Source organism: Panicum hallii, chromosome 5 (assembly GCF_002211085.1).
Source record: "Panicum hallii strain FIL2 chromosome 5, PHallii_v3.1, whole genome shotgun sequence".
NCBI classification, from domain to species: Eukaryota; Viridiplantae; Streptophyta; class Magnoliopsida; order Poales; family Poaceae; genus Panicum; species Panicum hallii.
This window is the reverse complement of record NC_038046.1, coordinates 17,909,569-17,928,465: the sequence shown is the minus strand read 5'-3', so window position 1 is coordinate 17,928,465 and position 18,897 is coordinate 17,909,569. Positions and strand designations below refer to the sequence as shown.

At 42.1% G+C, this 18,897-nt stretch overlaps 1 protein-coding gene, 1 long non-coding RNA gene and 1 pseudogene across 2 annotated transcripts; 1 reads left to right on the top strand and 2 right to left on the bottom strand.

The window, feature by feature from the left end:
- Positions 1-202: 202 nt before the first annotated feature.
- On the top strand, positions 203-1,672 carry LOC112895481 (annotated as a pseudogene).
- An 8,347-nt stretch (positions 1,673-10,019) lies between these two features.
- Positions 10,020-11,337, bottom strand: LOC112892527 (protein FAR-RED IMPAIRED RESPONSE 1-like). Its single transcript, XM_025959666.1, has 2 exons — positions 10,493-11,337; positions 10,020-10,407 (listed from the first exon to the last, which is right to left on the bottom strand). Exons 1-2 carry the CDS (start codon positions 11,335-11,337, stop codon positions 10,020-10,022), a joined length of 1,233 nt encoding a protein of 410 aa, XP_025815451.1.
- A 3,624-nt stretch (positions 11,338-14,961) lies between these two features.
- On the bottom strand, positions 14,962-16,927 carry LOC112894320. Its single transcript, XR_003228975.1, has 2 exons — positions 16,437-16,927; positions 14,962-16,303 (listed from the first exon to the last, which is right to left on the bottom strand). It is a non-coding gene; the product is annotated as an uncharacterized LOC112894320 (long non-coding RNA).
- Positions 16,928-18,897: the final 1,970 nt, after the last annotated feature.

Below are 18,897 nucleotides of genomic sequence, written 5' to 3'. Positions count from 1 at the left end.
CTGGTTGAACTTGTAGCCGTTGCTGCTCCTCTTCCTCTCAGTCCTTGCTAGCCGTTCCTCTCTACCAGCCGTTGCTCCTTTTCCGGCTGTTGCTCCTCTTGTAGCATCCCCTTTGCAGGTGTTGCAGCTTCCTAATCTACAAAAGTAGAGGCATACCAGACTTCAGAAATTAGCCCCACACTTCATCAAACTGCTATATGGAATGGATCCCTCGAACAGAAGTTTCATGAACTACTTTAGCCAAGGCTCTCCAAACCAACACCCAGCAAATACAAATACTAGCCAAAACTCCCCTCCTTTCTAATTCCCCATAGGTTCACCCCGATCTCCATTTTCGCAATACCCAGCACCTAATTTTTAAACCTTCCACCATTTTGGTTCTGCACCCAGCTATCCACCATATGGTGGTTCTTCTTCAAGCTTCCATGGAATTCAGCAGCAAGCAAATTGGTCACAATCGAGTCCAATAAATTTTCAAGGTTTTCGACCTCAACAAAGTTTGGTGCACTCACCAATTGAAGTTTCTAGAGCTGCAACCAACAGTTCATCTCATGGATCAGAATCAGCGTCTCCATGCCCTACAAGACAGGAAGAGAATAATGTTGTTAATCTCGAAGAGTCAAGTGGCAATAGTGAAGAGGGAGGGAGGAGAGGTACGCGGATGAATTGGACTGAAGATGAGAACATCAGACTCCTGAGTGCTTGGTTGAATAACTCGGTTGATCCCATCGATGGCAATGACAAGAAAGCAGAGTACTACTGGAAGTCTGTTGCTGCAGAGTTTAACAGCAATACACCTCCAAATTACAGAAGGACAGTTGTGCAATGCAAAACACATTGGGGTGGTGTTAAGAAGGAAATTACAAAATTTTGTGGTGTTTATTCTCAGGTTAGAAGCACTTGGAGTAGTGGACATTCTGATGACATGATCATGGAGAGTGCCCATAAGTGGTTTAAATCAGAAAATAATGAGAAGCTATTTACCTTGGAGTACATGTGGAGAGAAGTAAAGGATCAGCCAAAATGGCGTAGGGTCCTTGAAGAAGAGGAAAAGAAGAATAAAAGGACAAAGATTTCTGAATCAGGTGCATACACTTCATCATCCAACCAAGACACTGAAGAGGATACCAATCGCAAAGAGAAGCGCCCTGAGGGACAGAAGAAAGCAAAAGCCAAGCTAAAAGGAAAAGGGAAAGGGAAAAATATTGCACCATCTCCTTTGGGGGACCAGCCATGTCAAGACTTTGTTCTCTTTAATGAAGCCATTAAAATCAAAGCAGCAACTATGGAAAAATCTGCAGAAGCAATAGTGAAATCAGTGGAAGCAAAGAAGGAACATGCCAAGGCTGAAAAATACCAGACATACTTAAAATTATTGGATAGAGATACTTCAAATTTCAGTGAAGCCAAATTGAGGAGGCATGAAGCTATCCTAGAAAAGCTAGCTAACGAACTTGCTGACGGTTAAATGAGCAGCAAGTGATGTTTGTACCCCTAGTGCTTAGTGTACCACTACTTGATGTATGCTTAGAATGTGCCTTTAATATTAGAGTTCTGTAGTTCACCCCTAGTGCTAGTTCTTGTACTGTATCACTATTTGTACCGTGGTATCATAAATATAATGCTAGCTGTTGGCATATGGAGAAAATCAAGACATAGCTATTGCAAACTAGCTATTGACAATACAGATAAAAGCAAGATATAGCTGTTGCAAACTAGCTGCTGGAATATAGACAAAAGCAAGATTGTGCAGCTCATACTGAACTGAGCTTGATTGTGCTTATTGCTTTTATTTAGTTCTTGTTCATCTAGATTTTGTTTTGTCCCGATCTATGTTCTCGAGTTGTTATACTTGCAAAGCACTTGCAGAAGTCTCGTAGCATCAGTGGTGAAAACTTTTGATGGTGAAAACTTTTGATTTAGCTAGGTTCTGCAATTTCGAGTTTAATTTTGAATTTTGCATAGAACTTCATTTCGTTGGAAGTTCCAATCCAGTATCAGAAAGTTCCAGTCCATCAGAACTTCGTATTGGAAGTTCTGACAGATTTAATTACTGCGAAAAAAATTTCAAAAATTTTTAGATACGCCTATTCACCCCCTCACCAAGATCCTTTCAATCCATGAGATTGAAGAAAGTCAGCGATTGATTAGCCGATTTGCTTCTTTTGATAAAAAAGGCCCAAGCTGTTCCACGTAATCTTCCATGCTCTGATAGGCAGCTTTTCAGAATATCAACTAAGGTGATAGCAGGAGATGGACGACGGGCAAAATTTTGGCATGATTCCTAGATCGAGGGTAGGGCACCAAGGGACTTGGCGCCTAATCTATTCAAATTGGCTTGGAGAAAAAATAGAACAGTCCGAGGAACTGCAACATATGAGCTGGATAAGAGGCCTGTCGAGGATGTCAACCTTAGGTGAAATGGCTGAGTTTGTCCAACTGTGGGATCTAGTCAGTAACTTCTCCCTCGATGCTGACCAACCTGATACAGTAACTTGGAAGTGGACACGGATGGTATGTACACAGAAAAAACAGCATACGACATTCAGTTCAGAGGATCTTATAGAGTGCTTTCAATGGCCCATCAATTTGGACAACGGAAGCAGTGGGGAAGCACAAGTTTTTTGCCCGGTTACTGGTTAAGTGCAAGCTGTTAACAGCGGACAAGATGATCATTCGCAATTGGCCTTTTTGCGAGGCACGTATTTCATTAAAAGGAGGAGAAGGAAACATACAAGGAGTTCAGAATACAGGACACGTTGGGACACCAATGGTCACCCAGTCATTTGCAATTGGCCTTGTAATCCAGTATGCGTTCTATGTGATCAGGAGCTAAGAGACAGCAGCTCACTTATGCCTTCACTGCCCATTTGCTAAAAGGTTTGGGTAAAGATCAGAGTGTGGACTACTGACATGGTGCCCATGCTAGACCCAGCAAGCACAGTCGAAGCATGGTGGCGTAGCTCACAGAGAGGACTGCCAAATAAGTTGAGAAGACTAAAAGCTGCAGTCCTAATGTATACCACTTGGAACATTTGGAAAAAGAGAAACAGAAGAATCTTTGAGCACAGATCTTGTCAACCAACACAGGCGTTTGAACTGATCAAGGAGGAAATGGAGCTGAGAAAGAAGCCTGCTGGGGCCGGTGATTTTTTTTAAGAAAACTACTGCAACCCTAAGGTTGCCTAAACTTTATTGCAAAAGTGTAGACAAAATTTACAAAGATTTATAAAGAGCACAAAAAGCCTTAAGAAGGAAGAAAAACAGAAAGAGACACACAGGGAGCCGAAGAGGGCATCTAAAACTAAATTACACAAGAAAAAAACTACTCCAAGCTACTAGCTTCATTTTAGCAGAGGGAGAGTTGCATCTATTAGACCAGAGGGAAAGATCTTCACTACATCTCCTAGAAATCATCATGCTCGAGTCATCCTCGTGTCGAAAAACTTTTGCATTCCTACACTTCCAAAGGTTCCAGAGAACGCAGGTAAGGATTGTGCTGTTGATTCTTGAGTTGCTTTCCAGGAAGGGTTCACTGTCCAAAGCTGGTCGTCGCCCAGGGATTGAGGTAGCTTAGCCAAATCTATTCCAATGAAGGACCAAAAACTGGCGCTGCGGGGGCAAGCTATGATGAGATGAAAGCAGTCTTCTTCAGAGGTGCAAAAAGGACACTGCTCATTGTTCTGCATATTACAGTGAAACAGCCGAGCCTTCGTGCTAAGCCTATCTGATGTAAGAGCCAAAGAAAAACCTTGCATTATTTCTAATGGATGTAGTTGCGCCAAATAGTTGGGGTGAAAGGATCATTCGGGTAGGATTCGAAGGAGAGAAGATAATGGTCTCTCGACGAGGGAATTCTCCCATTACTTCTAAGGACGCACTTATCTGCAGAGAGCACGTTTAAATTATCACAAGCCATCAAAGCGATGAGTTCCAATAATTCATGGGCTGCAGCATTCGTCAGTCGAGGCTGAAGTGAAAGAAGCAATTCAGGTGTCGATAAGCATCTAGCAACTGAAGTATTCGGGCGACGAGTGTGTGAGAACAGGGCAAGGAAGGTGATAGCAAGAGTTTAAGATCCAATCCATAAATCAGACCAGAAGGATGTCATCTGCCCGTTACCAATAATGACTTTAGTCTCATTTCTCAAGGAACGAAGTTGGGCATAAATGTCCTTCCAAATCGGGGATATATTCAGGATATCATCACCAAAATCAAAGTGGTCGTTCCAGCCATAAGTTTGACATAACAATCAATCCAAGGAGCAGATGGAGCACAGTGAAAGAAAGTGTGAAACTTGAGAAGAAACTTCTTGAGGAGGCTTTTGTTCTTCTTACGACGTGTTTGGAATGGCTCCAACTCCAAAAAATTCGTGGAGTTCTCGGAGTTGCTCATATCCAGCTCTAGAAATTCTTGGAGCTAGAGTTGTAAATAAATCAAGGATCTTTTGCTGAGTCATTATACTTTTATTTTAGATTTAAAATAAAATATCAAAAATATTTTAATCTATTTTACAAACTTCAGTTTCAATATAAATCTCGTAGCTGGAGCCATGCCAAATAGACCCTTAGTCAGGTCTGGAAGATCAAGACCACCTTTGTCTTTCGGAAGACAGACATCTTCCCACGCAACTTTACATTGACCTCCATAGCATTTGTTTTCTTCAATCCAAAGAAAAGCTCGTTGTTTCCGGACAAGAGAATCCACTGTTCCTTTAAAGAGAAGAAGCGAGCTCATCTGGTAGACAGAGCTAGATGCAAGGACAGAAGCAACCAGGGTTGACCTGCCCATCTCATTCAAGAGATGTCTCCTCCAGCCAGCTAGATATTTATCCGAAGCAGCAATCATGTGTAGAAAATCACTAGTGCACACCAAACAGCTTGGTTGTGGAGAGGGCCAAACCAAGATATGGTTGTGGGAAAGTTGAAACTGGGCATTCAAAAATTGAGGCAAGCTGGCTAGCATGACCAGGTTCAACACACATAGGAAGGAAAATGTTTTTTTCAAAGTTTATGTGTAGGCTAGTGGCTGAAGAGGACTGCAGGGTTTCTTTCAAAGCGAGAAGTTGAACCTCCTCAGCTTGAAGAATAATTAAGGTATCGTCCGCGTATTGGAGATCAGGACAGGGAGCGCCCAGGCTAATCGGATGTTCAAAAACACCATTTGCAGCAGCACTAGTGATTAATTGCTGAGGAACATCGGCCACCAGAATAAAGAAGAACCCTTCTTACAATTAATCCATTTTCCTGGAGAGCCGTTAAGAAGAACCGCAATTTTCCTTCTGAAATGCCAGATGAACAAGATTAGCTCATTGTGGGAGGCTTTAATCTAATGAGAAGTCCTGAAGATAGAAACGGACCAGGGGGAGATATTTCAGAAATGCTTCTTTTTAATGAGGCTATCAGCACTCTTGGAATTTTAGAAATACCTTTACAACGAAAAAAGTAAACTTGGTCTAACAAGCAGCAGCCACCTTTACTCGTAGACTATTTTTCTCCTCTGTCTCTTGGACTCTGAACTATCCCAGCACCAAAGCTTCCACTCTAGTGTCAGAGGTTTCAGATCATACTCCTTGTCTCGTAGAAGCGGCCACTGAGATCCCCAAAGGCAATATTTCTTGTTTTGAAAATTACTGGCTGGAACATGAGCAGTTTCTTCAGATTGTCAACCATGGTTGGTCCCTACCTACCTTTCATACGGATGCAACAAAGATTCTGACGGCCAAGTTTAAGAATCTATGAAGGGTGCTCAAAGCTTGGCAAAGGAATATTTCTGGTCTTTCAGCTAATTTAACAAATGTAAAACTGGCTTTATCTCTGATGGAGATGCTTGAGGAACATAGAGAGTTATCCATTTAAGAGTGGAACTTCAAAGACATCCTGAGTGGAAAATTGGTCGATTTGCTACATCAACAAAAAATCTATTGGAAACAAAGGGGAACAGTCAAATGGGTTAAGTTTGGAGATGCAAGCACGAAATTCTTTCATCTCAATGCAACCATCAAGCACAGAAAGAAGATGATCACCACTGTCAAAAATAAAAATGAACAGGAACTCTATAATCATGATGCTAAAGCAGATTTACTTTGGACATCTTACAAAGAGAGATTAGGCTCCTCTAATTCAGTCAGCATGCCTCCTAATCTAGAAGAACTGTTCCCTTTGGCTGAAAATCTAGACCCGTTGGAGGTTCCTTTTACACATGAAGAAATAGATGTTGTGGTCAAAAGTCTAGCCACTAACAAAGCTCCAGGTCCAGATGGTTTCAACAATGATTTTCTAAAAAAAATGTTGGCCAATCATTGGTCAAGACTTTTATACCCTCTGTGACAGTTTTTAGAAAGGTGAAGCATGTTTAAGTAGCATCAATGGGTCCTTTATAACACTCTTACCTAAAGTGGAAAACCCTTGCAAAGTGGGTGACTTTAGACCAATCTCTCTGCTCAACTGTTCCATGAAGTTAATTACTAAACTTTTGGCCAATATATTACAGCAAGTCATCATGGACTTAATCCATAGGAATCAATATGGATTCATCAAAACTAGAACTATTCAAGATTGCCTGACTTGGTCTTTGGAGTACTTGCACCTCTGTCATCAGTCAAAAAAAGAAATAATCATTCTGAAATTGGATTTCGAAAAGGCTTTTGACAGAATGGAACACTCAGCCATGTTACAATTGGTGAGAGGTTTTGGAGATACCTGGGTCAAATGGTTGCAATCAATTTTTGAGTCTGGCACTTCTTCTATTTTGCTCAATGGAGTGCCTGGTAAAAGATTCCACTGCAAAAGAGGGGTAAGGCAAGGAGATCCTCTTTCACCACTCCTGTTTGTTTTGGTAGCTGACTTCTTGCAAACTCTTATCAACAAAGCAAAAGACCAAGGTCAACTGAGGCTGCCCATACCTTGTAATTCAGATAGATTCTTCGCAATAGTACAGTATGCAGATGATACTTTGATAATTATGGAAGGTTGCACTGATCAGCTGTTGATTTTGAAAGATAATGTGTTTTCTCTGGCAACAGGTCTGAAAGTGAATTACAACAAATCAATGATGGTCCCCATTAATGTTCCTCAAGACAAACTGGACCTCCTGGCTACAACATTCAATTGCACAAAAGTGTCCCTACCCTTAACATATCTAGGACTGCCTCTAGGAACCACCAAACCAAGAGTTGAGGATTTCTTACCCCTGGTCACAAAATGTGAGAGACGCCCGCAAGCTACCTCGGTTTTCTTATCACAGGCTGGTAGGCTCCAAATGACAAATGCAATCCTCACCTCACTGCCAATGTTTCATATGAGCACCTAACTGTTACCAAAAACAGTTATTGACCAAATTGATAAGTACAGAAAGGGCTGCTATGGAGGGGTTCTAATATCAATGCAAAAGTCCTCCAAAGGCAGCATGGTCACTGGTCTGCCTACCATAATCTGAGGGAGATTAGGTGTTCTTAACCTCAAAACACAAAATGAATCTCTCCTGCTGAAGAATATGCATAAATTCTTTAATAAAGTGGATACACGTTGGGTGCATCTAGTTTGGGAAAAATACTATCGTAATGGAAAATTACCGAGCCACATAAAGAAAGGTTCCTTCTAGTGGAGGGATAACCTTAAGCTCCTTGACAGTTACAAAGGCTTGGCTTTTTGTCAAATTCAAGATGGAGCCACATGTTACCTATGGACAGATTTGTGGGGAGGTCAAGTTCAAATTCAGGCATTTCCAGAGCTTTTCTCCTTTACAAGAAACAAGATGCTGACAGTACAGAAGGCCAGAACAGCTGATCCTTTTCATCAGTTCTTTCACCTACTCTCTCAGAAGAGGCGTTTGCACCAATGTGGATGCTGCAACACCTCTTGGACACTGAGTTTTCGGATGCAGGAACTGATTGGTGGAATTACATTTGGAGGAATCCTTCTTTTTCATCAAGCAAAGCCTACAAGCATCTAATTGGTACGGCTCATGTTCACCCCAGTTTTCAGTGGCTTTGGAACTCATGCTGTCAAAACAAACATAAAGTTTTTTTCTGACTACTTCTGAAAGATCGATTGAGTACAATAAATTTACTCAAAAGGAGAAATATGGTCCTGGACTATTACGATTGTGTCCTCTGTTCCGGAGGATGGAGGAGACTCTAGAACATCTATTTTTAGAATGCCCCTTTGCCATCTCGTGCTGGGAAATCATTGGGCTCCATGTAGCTTCTGACAACATCTTCCCAGCAATCGAAAGCTTCAAGACACAGTTGGGCACACAGGTTTTCATGAGCATAATTATCTTACTCTGTTGGAGTATTTGGAGATCGCGAAATGATTTTGTCTTCCAAAGCTTGCAGCCAACTTTGGATAGCTGCCGAAGTATCTTCAAAAAGGAACTCGTGTTGCTTGTGCATTGAGTGAAAGCAAAACATAAAGCCCCTTTAGAAACATGGATAGACAATTTTGGCTAGTAGTTTTGACTTTCTTCGTCTCTTTCTTTGTTTCTTGACTCAAAGCTGTAAAACTCTTTTCTCTTTATATATATATATATATATATATATATATATATATATATATATATATAATCAGTAGGAGATTCCAATCCCCTCTTGTTGCTTCAAAAAAAAAGAAGAACCGCAGTTTGACTTGTAGTTAAAATGTTCTAAATCCACTGTGTCCACTTAATTGGAAAATTCTTTGCATCAAGAATAAGGTCCAGAGCTGCCTATTCAATGGAGTCGAAAGCTTTTCTAAAATCAAGCTTCAAAGCAACAGTGGGAACACGACAATCTTGTAGCAAGTTTGAATGAGTTCAGCAGCATAAATGAAATTTTCTGAAATGCTTCGGCCCTTTATAAAACCTGTTCGGTCGGGGTGGACATGAAGAGGAACTAGAGGCTGCAGCCTAGTAGTAAGAACTTTGGCAATCATTTTAAGAGGACAATTCTGTAGAGAAATGGGTCGAAACTGATCAGGCCTGGTGACCCTACTTTTATTGGTCATCGTTTTAGAGTTGCTCTTAGTATTTATGTAATAGAACTCTTGTAATAACTCATATGCACGTATCCTATGCTCAAGGAGGTACCGTGCTCATATGCACATTTAAAATCCCACCCAACCATCTCAGATCCAAGGGCACCAGACAATTTTACGTTCCCCCCCTCCCACCTCCCCTCCTGTAGCTCTGGATTTCTTGCGTTTTGCCCCCTCGCGCAGACCTGACCCGGTAGCTGACCGACCCACTAGCAAACACCGAATCGTTTTTCTCCTTCTCCTGGCTTTCTCCGATCCACAAGGCAAGCTCCGCTGCCGAGACCAGGCACTCCGCCGCCGCCTTCTACCGGAGCTTGCGCCGCTGCCTCCTCACGAACCTTGCGCTGCCGCCTCCTCCAGGCACTTCATCGCCGCCTCGTACGCGACGAAGCGCCGGCGCCTCCTGTTAGGGTTGGACGCGCCGCCGCCAGCCGCCGGCCGCCTCCTTCCATGCCGGCGCCGGCTTCTCCTCCAAGCCGTGGCCGTCCCCTCCTCCTTAGGTCAGGACGCGCCGACATGATGGACATGCCACGCCCCTATGCTAAAGGAGTGGCCGCGCCCAAGCCACGTTCTCATTTTTTTTTCAAAACAGAGTGTGGAAGCAGTCATTTTGTTGTAATTTTTGTCTGTTCTTTATCAACTGAGGTTGTACACTTGGTGATTCTGTTGCCAATTAAGTAAAATAAAATTCAGTGTTACCAATTCAGTGAAATGAAATTCAGTGTTGCCAATTGTGAAGCAAGTCTGCTTGCGTTGTTGGATGGTGATGAATATTCAGTAAACAGAGCCCTAGTGCTTCTGTCGGTGTTGCCAATTGTGAAGCAAGTCTGTAGCGTAATCACAACAACAGCATGCTGCTGTACTGGCCGACAGAAGCAAGTCTGCTTGTGCTGTTGGATGGTGATGAATATTCAGTAAACATAGCCTCTAGTTCCATACAAAAAGTATCAATGAATGTAATTGAAATGGTAACAGTTCGTAAAGCAAAAAGACACAAATGCTACACTACTGAGATGGTGCCTCCTGATTGGTATTCTTTCTCTTCCGTGGTTTAGGAAGCTCCTTAGACTTCTTGAGTCTTTTACTCCTTCCCTTCGATAGAACATCAGTTGGTGGATGTATATTAATTTGATCCGGGATTTGGCAACCAATGAAACCCTCGTACTCGTCTCGTCTAGTTTGCACTATGGTAGGTAAAATGTGACCAAGAGAAGCTTCTATATTCATAACACTTGAAACTAAAAAATCCATGCCTTCTTTTGAACCCTTTGCTTGTTGAATCAAATCTTCTACCTTGTTTCTCACCGTTGATATCTTTTTCCGGCTTTCCACTTCATTTGCATCTATGGGCTTCTCGTCCAATAAGTTTCCTTCCTCATCGTACACTCGCTCTCTATGGAAACAAGTATAAAAAGAGTAAATTATGTTTAGAAAAATGATATAGTATGTTAGAAAAATATACTTGTGGTGGCTTTTACCTCTTGCATAGAATTTCGAACCTTTTTAAAATGTAAGCTAAAGGTAGTTCTTCAAGCTTTTCACCTCTTGCTGCCAAAATGATATGGCGACATGGAATCCCCAGTGTCTCAAATAACATGCACGAGCAGCACCCAAATATATCTGATGTGCACCATCGAACCACCCTGTCCTTCATGGACCCGTCATTAATGACCACCATTTTTACACTCTCAAACTCTGTAATGCTAACAACTCTGCAGTGGTCTCTAGCAGCTTGCACTTCTGTTTGGAATTTTTTGAACACGTTACGTGTGTACAGCATGCTACCTTGTTTCTCCACGGACCATCCTGTTATCAGCTGCAGCATGGCATGTACAGTCATATGGTCTTCCTTTAACTCCTCTTGCCGCTGGCATTCCAATGCTGTATCAAGTCTAAGCCAAAACTCAACAAAAGATAATTTGCGGTGGATAAAGCGATTAAAGAACGAGTTTGCACTTTCAGACCTTGAAGTTGTCCTAAGGAGCCCGGCAAGCGGTATGTTCTGAAAATATGCTGGAATCCATGATTCACGAATATCGTACCTATTAGCCAGCCATGCATTCCCCTCGAGACCGTACTTAATTATGAGAGCATTCCACTGTGTTTCAAACTCATATCCAGTTTCTGAACCCCACACACAAGCATTCAAACTAGCCCAAAATGATTTGTCAGTTCTTGTTTCTGGACCAACCTTTTCTGGAACTTTCTCCATTATATGCCACACGCATAACCTGTGAACTGTATCTGGGAAAACAGAGGCAATTGCAGATCTCATGCTAGCATCTTCATCGGTCGTAATAAGACTCGGGGCTTTTCCTCCCATTGCCACAAGGAATGTCTTTAGCAACCATTCATATGACTCAATCTTCTCATTCAATAGAAATCCAGCCCCGAAAAAGACACTTTGCATATGATGGTTGACACCGATGAGTGGTGTAAATTTCATGTTATATTGATTTGTGCTATATGTTGCATCAAAAGACACTAGATCACCGAAATGACTGTAGTTTTTTCTACTTGTAGCATCAGCCCAGAATATGGAGACTAATTTTCCATTCTCATCCACAACAAAATCATAAAAAAATGCAGAATTTACCTCTTTCTTCCGTTCTAGCTGTGCAACAAATAAATGTGCATCTGCATTCTTTATTTTTTCTCTAAGCCCCCGATAGTAGTTCTAAAGGTCCCACTTCATGCATCCTATATGGTTGAATCCACCATCGGTTACTTGTAGAATTCTATAAGATTGTGAGGTACCTACACTTGCTTTGTGACATGTAAATAATGTATTCTTGGCCCTCTGACTGACTGAACGGTTTGATCGGAGGAAGGGAGCCTTGTTAGGTGAGCATAGTACATGATTATGTTGCTCAACCATTGAAGAGATGTGGTACTTCTTATCCGTACCCAGCTTCACGTATATATGCGCATCACAACCACATCTTGTCTCCACTTGACTCTTTCTTTTTTTAGATGGATCACCTGTCTCCTCCTTCTTCTTCTTGAAACCGTTCCTTGAACACAGAAACCTCTTATTCACAATCTCACCAAATAGTACATTTTGAGATCCAATACGAACTGAAAACCCTCCTTCATGTGCATATTCCTTGTAAAACTCTTCCACGTCCTATATAGTATCAAAGGACATTCTGACAACAGGCTTCATTCCATCCATGCAGGCGGCACGAATGATGAATACTGCAATATAATATTGCACGTACGATTAAATATGAACAAGGGCTGACTCTATATACAAAGTACTCAAGAAAAGTAAAAGCCAAGAAAAGATCACCATTGTAGGCACGAAAGGATTTTTTTGATGGTGTGCTGAAACAATGGGAAGATGATCCAACCGGTGTAGTAGAATCATCCAACCACGACTCGAACGAGAGGCGACGCGCAGCCTGTACTCCATGGACGACGACAGGGTGATCTGTCAGCTTGGCTGCGTGTCCGTTGTGGCTGGCGGCAGGAGGAATAGGGACCTCGCCGGCCTGTTCGGCCTGTACTCCAGGGATGATGGTAGGAAGATGAGGGACATTGCCGGCCTGTACTCCATCGCTGGCGGCAGGAAGGGCAGGGATATCAGTCTGCACACCATGGCCGGCGGTAGGAGGAGCAGCAAGCTCGCCAGCCTGTAACTCCTGCCCATCATCGGTCCACATGGAAGAGCAGGGAGGGGCGCTGGCGGCAGGATGAGCAGAGGGAGTCGGGGTGTGCTAGGGCTTTTGCCGATCGGAGGAAGTCACGATCAGAGGAAGTCACGGTCCCAGGAAAAAACGATCGAACCATGTGCTACCGGGTCGGGTCCGATTGGGAGGGGTGTTTTGTACAAATGAATTTGCACTGCCGGAGGGGAGGTGGGAGGGGGGAAGGGAAAAAAGACATGGTGCCCTTGGATCTGAGATGGTTGAGTGGGATTTTAAATGTGCATATGAGTACGGTACCTTCTTGAGCATAAGATACGTTGCCAATAATATATGGCAGTGCTCCTGCTTTTATTTAAAACAAAAATCTTCCGTCCTCTACTCAGACAAGGAGTACGACTGGCCCCCCGCAGCAGCAGCAGGACGAGTCTGTTACTTTCCAAGTTCGTCGTGCACAACCAGTGACGGAGCTGGTGGATCTCCACGCCTAGGGCCACTATCAAAACGCCGAACAACGCATTTCAGGCCAAACGCTGGTAATTCACATAAGCAAAGGGATCCTGCTTGTTTTCATGTGCACTAACATACCATCTGCACTAACCACAACCTACAGTAAGTTATAGGCGTAGCAGCAGCCAGCAGGAGAATGAAATGTTTTCATGTTTTGGTCCTCTTCATTCTCTATGTCTACAGAATTCTGCATAAAATGGAGACATGCATCCTGACTGCCCACAAAAGTTGGGCACAACCGGGGATTGGATTGGGGAATTCAAGAGGCATAAAGAAAACAACCTGCTGTGTTCCCGACGCTGCCGCGGAAGCTGCTGCATTCCCACTGGCCGATGCTTCCCACACACGTGCCCTGTGCCCACTCGCTTGCAAGCTCGCCGGCCACCCGCCGCACCGGGCCACTGAGGCAGCGCGCGCAACCGCGCCTTCAGCCTCTGCAGCCAGTCCGGCCTCCACCTCCAGGGTCAGAGATGGCAATGGGCACAAACCCGCTGGGTTTTGCCGTCCCAAACCCGTGCCCATGAAAAATATTTAGATCCATTAAAAAACTCATACCCATGATTGGTATAAAATTTTAGCTAAACCTGAACCTGTCGGGTTAACGGATATCCACAAGTCATCCATGACCGAGAACATTCCTTTACGCATTGATTACACCGTTACCATGGTAGAAACTTGTCAATGATCATACGTGCATATTCTTCTCATTATCAACTATGCTTCAATTTAGATAACTAAGAGAGAAATACATTTATCTACACAACAAGTCATAGTTTACATAAATATAGAATGAGCTATAAGTTCATAATTTATCATGTAAAGATACTAGAGGATATAAAAATTATATGTAACAAGTTTAGTACTTCAAGTGGCAATGATATTAACAAATTTGTTGCAAGTTCACAATAAAATTGTGGTATTAAAATTTAGTTTGCTACAAGTTGATAGTAAAATAATGGTATTAACATCAAATTTATTACAAGTTCACAATAAAATGATAGTATGCACTAGGTTGCATTAGGTTTAAAAAATCTCAAGGGTTAATGGGTTTGGGTGAACAAATTCATGTCTATAAACCCAACGGGTAGAATTTCTTGTCCATTAACGGACCCACGAGTTTAAAAATTGATCCAAACTTATACCCTAGTGGAGTAAAAATTCATCGGATTTCGAGTTTCGGTACCGTTTGCCATCCCTATCAAGGGTCCAGTGGGTGTCGCTGTCAGGATGCGCCGATCTGGGAGGGGGCTACACGGTGCACGCCACCATCAACGACGTGAGATTTCGACGAGGTCAAGGGTCGAGGTCAGGAGGGAGTGCAAGACAGCTTGCTGGAATTGGGCTAAAACGGATGGGCTTCTGCTGTTGTGATAGGCCACACACCTATCTAGGGCCAAGTCATGAATAAGCTGGCTGAGCCATGGAAAATTAAGGGTAACTAGGTTTGTGCCCGTGCGTTGTTACGGGTGTGAAGATGCAATTTTTTATAACAACAGTGAAGCTTCACTATATGGTGCACGAGCACAAACCTAGTGGGTGATGATATTTTTGCCATACTTAAGGGGTGAAAAACATGTTTTTTCTTGACTATTAACAAATCATTCCCAAAGACACACTTAATGACTTTTATACCAGTTAAAGACAATTTTAGACCTCCTTTCATGCAGCAATTTGAAGACACTCCTTCATAGATATTCCTCCCTTTCTACGGCTAATTTAATATAAATCATCTATGATGTATTTTATGCAATAAAGATCAAAGCAAAGCTTGGCTAGCTACTTGTGAACACATTTGAGACAGGGAAAAAGACTGCCCCCCGAGACAATTTGAGATATTAGCTCAAAGGCATAGTTGAAGAGTGCCCTCAGATGCAATATTCTCACAAGCTCAATTCTTAAGTGCTTGTAACAATAGATAGATGCTTGTCACTGGAGTGAGAATTTTCACAATTATCTCAAATTTGATAGCACTGAGAAGGGAAAAAACACACTCTAAATCAGAGCTATTAAAAAGAGCAGTATAATAAATCTTAAGATCTAACAGATGTTAGGATGGATGTATGCATATATACATTTACACAAGCTGGATGCTAATATCCATCATGGAAAATTAGGGAAAAAGACACTGGCCTTTATGACTCAATGTGTGAGGAGTGTAACAAAATCTGTGTAACAGAATGTTTCTCTATTGCTAACATTTTCTGAAAAAATGAGCAGCTTAGGCAATGTTTTCTATTGTATAAAAATTGCCCTATTTGCAGACGGGGAATAGTGATTATATTAGTTGCAGACTTCAGTTGCAAAATCCATTATTGACGCAATCCATTGTTTTTCCCTTCCAACTGTCTCTCCAATGACACAACAGGGTGCAACAATTTTTTTTAACACTTCATCGACATGTTTCATCCGTGCATTCCAAGGAAAGAACAATGCAAAGATTGAGCAATAACAAGTGGGAGGATTGGAAGGATGAACACCTCGACCAGATTGATAAGGAGGAAAAGCACATGATCTTCATAACAGAGATAGACCATTTGATTGACTAAGAATTCTAGCATTATTAACTAAGAATTCTAGCATTCAATATGACTCCAGTTCAAATGGCAAAAGAAACTAAACTGCTATGAATCACAATAATTCAGAACACATAGTCTAAAAGGGCGAGCTGAAGAAGAGATACCTCCCTCATAATTCAGAACACACTGAAGGAACATGTAAAATTCCAGTTGCATAAAAAGTACGTGATTAGACAATTGGATTACTATAATTCTTTCCAGCTACAAGATCTACAAAAACTCATGGTCTATGAAGGTCTGCAGGCGCTGAGGTGCCAAGAAGGCCACTGGCGGTCGTTGGGGATGTACACATAGGATGTAAAATTCTTGACAAGCGCTTCAAATTTAGCAAATGAGGCTTTCAGTCTTGTAGGAACAATACATTTACGAATATATGTTTGTGGTAATCTGTCTATGCTAGTCAATGGTCCTACTCATGACCACGATATTTTTTATACCAAAAAATTCTAGAGAGATATTCAAGGGGAAATGAGAACTCACCTTCAATTCTTTGCCGAAGTAATGGTGAAATACTATAATCCATAATGAACTACAGGGGCAAAGCACGTTCCATGCTCTGAAAAATGAAACTTCATGTAAAGGTTATCCAGTCATGCAATTCTGACAAGGGTTCGAGGAATGAGAGCATAATGACTGACACTACTTTGCAAACAAAAGTCTTTATCACAAGGCCTAGAAAAGAACATTACCCTACTGAAGATAAGCTTCAAGCAGCAAATGCCATCACACCAGACAACATGCAAAGGATTTAGCACAAAGGTCAGCTACAGTTCCAACTGAATTCAGTAGCACAATAGAGTAATCAGTTCTGAATTCGGATGATGCTACAGTTCCAAAAGGTTCCCTTGCCACTGAAGCAGTTGGAAGAGCAGATCATCAATCATCATCAATCAGCACAATTATTGAGAGCTTCTCCATAGAATCTAAAGGCAACAGGAGGTTTAAACTGAAGCTGCGCTCTGCATCCAGTCAAGCACCTTGTCCATCTTGAATTGGGTGCGGCGCAGCACGATGGCCAGGTCCCGTCGGACAATCTGTTCCAGCAACGGCTGCAAAATTCACACCAAATCGATAGCGAATGCAACGAATGGAGCGGGCACTTACATGGATCGTGATCGAACGTCTGGTGCGTCTTCGAGCTGCACGCTATGCAGGAGAAACAAAACGAGTGGCATGAGGTCTTGCATCAACCCAAATAGAATAGCAAAAACTAATCTACGAGGCCAGCGGAGAGGATGAGATAGCAGAAGAGGGGAGGGGAGCCGCTGGCTATTGTAGTGCGGCGGCGCGACTCACGTACCTGCGCAGCAGTGGCGGGTGGAGGTGCCGATGGCGCAGGACCACTACAAGGTGAAGGTGACATTGCATTCAGACCCCAGTAGCTTTTGGTGAATTGAATGACACCATGATTAAAAGAACTAATGATCTTATTAGGTATATAAGCAGTAATTGATTATCATATCAATAGATTCTTTGTGATAAATATATTGAAAGTCATGATAAAAGGCTCATGTAACAAGGCTCGTGTCTAGGCTATGATTAAAATGATGATACTGACAAGCAATGACTATTACATGGATTGAGTCACGCGTTTGCTGATAACTATTTACTCTCATATCCAAATAAAATTTGTTGACAAAGTCATAGCAGTAGAAGGGAATATCTTTTGAAAAAAGAACAATCTATCAATAAAAAATATAATGCTGCAAAGAATTGAAAAGAATAGCATTCTTTAATGATTTAATTGCGGTACAAATCTATATGGAACTCTATGTGATACAAGGATGAAGAGTTGAAATTCGGGATAGTGTTTCCAGGTACTAAGCTTGGTGAAGGGCAATTGGTTTATGCTGGGACACCAACACTAGGGTGAGGAAATATTTTTTGGATTCAACTTGAAGAATCTTGGTCATGTATGGTGTTCATATTAGCAAGTATCAATCTTTCTAGAATATCATTGTGAAGATGGTGATTAGAACTAGAAGCGGATTTTATTCAAAGATGATGGTTCAAGTCACTAGCTCAAGAAAGTTGTGCTCAAGTTATAAAAATCAAATTTGATGCACTCCTCAGATTGTGAATGATTAAGGCATGGCATGATACACTTTGAAAAAACTCAAGTGGTTGAAATATAATCTATCTTTGATCTTGAGTATAGGTATGCCGTACTATCAAGTGGGATGCATTATATTATATTTTGGTTTAGTCTCAGTGCTCAAGTAACCCAAGTGAGTTGAGAGAGAGAGACAAAAAACAATCTCAAGTGCACGTTGGTTGGAACTAACAGGGGCAACCTGGAAGTTCCGGATTTTGTATGCGTGGCACTAACAGCAGCTAGTTGGTTTAAAAACTCGGAAGTTCCAAGTTCACATAACGGCTAGTTTCTTTGAATCTAGCTATTTATACCCTTGAGCCCCCTCCTTGGTAGGCTGCTATTCCAGGCATTGTTTAGCTACTTGCTGGTCGTCCTAAGAAAGTTTGGTAGCCTTGTTGTGCTCTCCCCAACCTCTTTTTGTGAGATTGTGTGATTCTTGTAATATCTTTGAGTTGGGTTTGAGAGAGCTAAAGCTTAAGAACAACATAGAGCACAGCAAATCTTGAGCACTTGAGTTTGACCGAAATCGTGTGTTTCGCATTTATTACTCTTGGAGCTTTGGCTCCTAGATGGCTAGGTGTTGTCCGGTGAGCACCCAATTTTGTGGGCTGTCGCGGGAAGTTTGTAAGGGTCGGTTTCCACCTCCACAAGGGAAGGAAATCGAGATAGTGGAAGGCCAAGGTGTGCTTGTCTAACGCATTGGCAGGGAGGCTTCGTGGAGCTCCTCAATGGAGAGTAGGATTCATTGAGCTTGTGTAACACATGCAGTGAATCCGAACTTCGATAAAATCCTTATGTCAATTGTGTTTGATATTATCTTGTGGATTTGAGGAGCTCTCAATTGGACACTTGTGTTCTTGGAGAAATTATTATTTTTTACGTGCAGGGACTATGTGGACCTGCTCCAGAAACTCTACTGAGGCTACTCTACATCTGGGGTTTGAACTTGTATCCATTTACTCGCACTAGATTTATTGTGTTCATTCTGCTCTGTGTAAATCCGGAAGTTCCGGTTTCCAAAATCCGGAAGTTCCGAGTTCATCTACTGCCCTGCT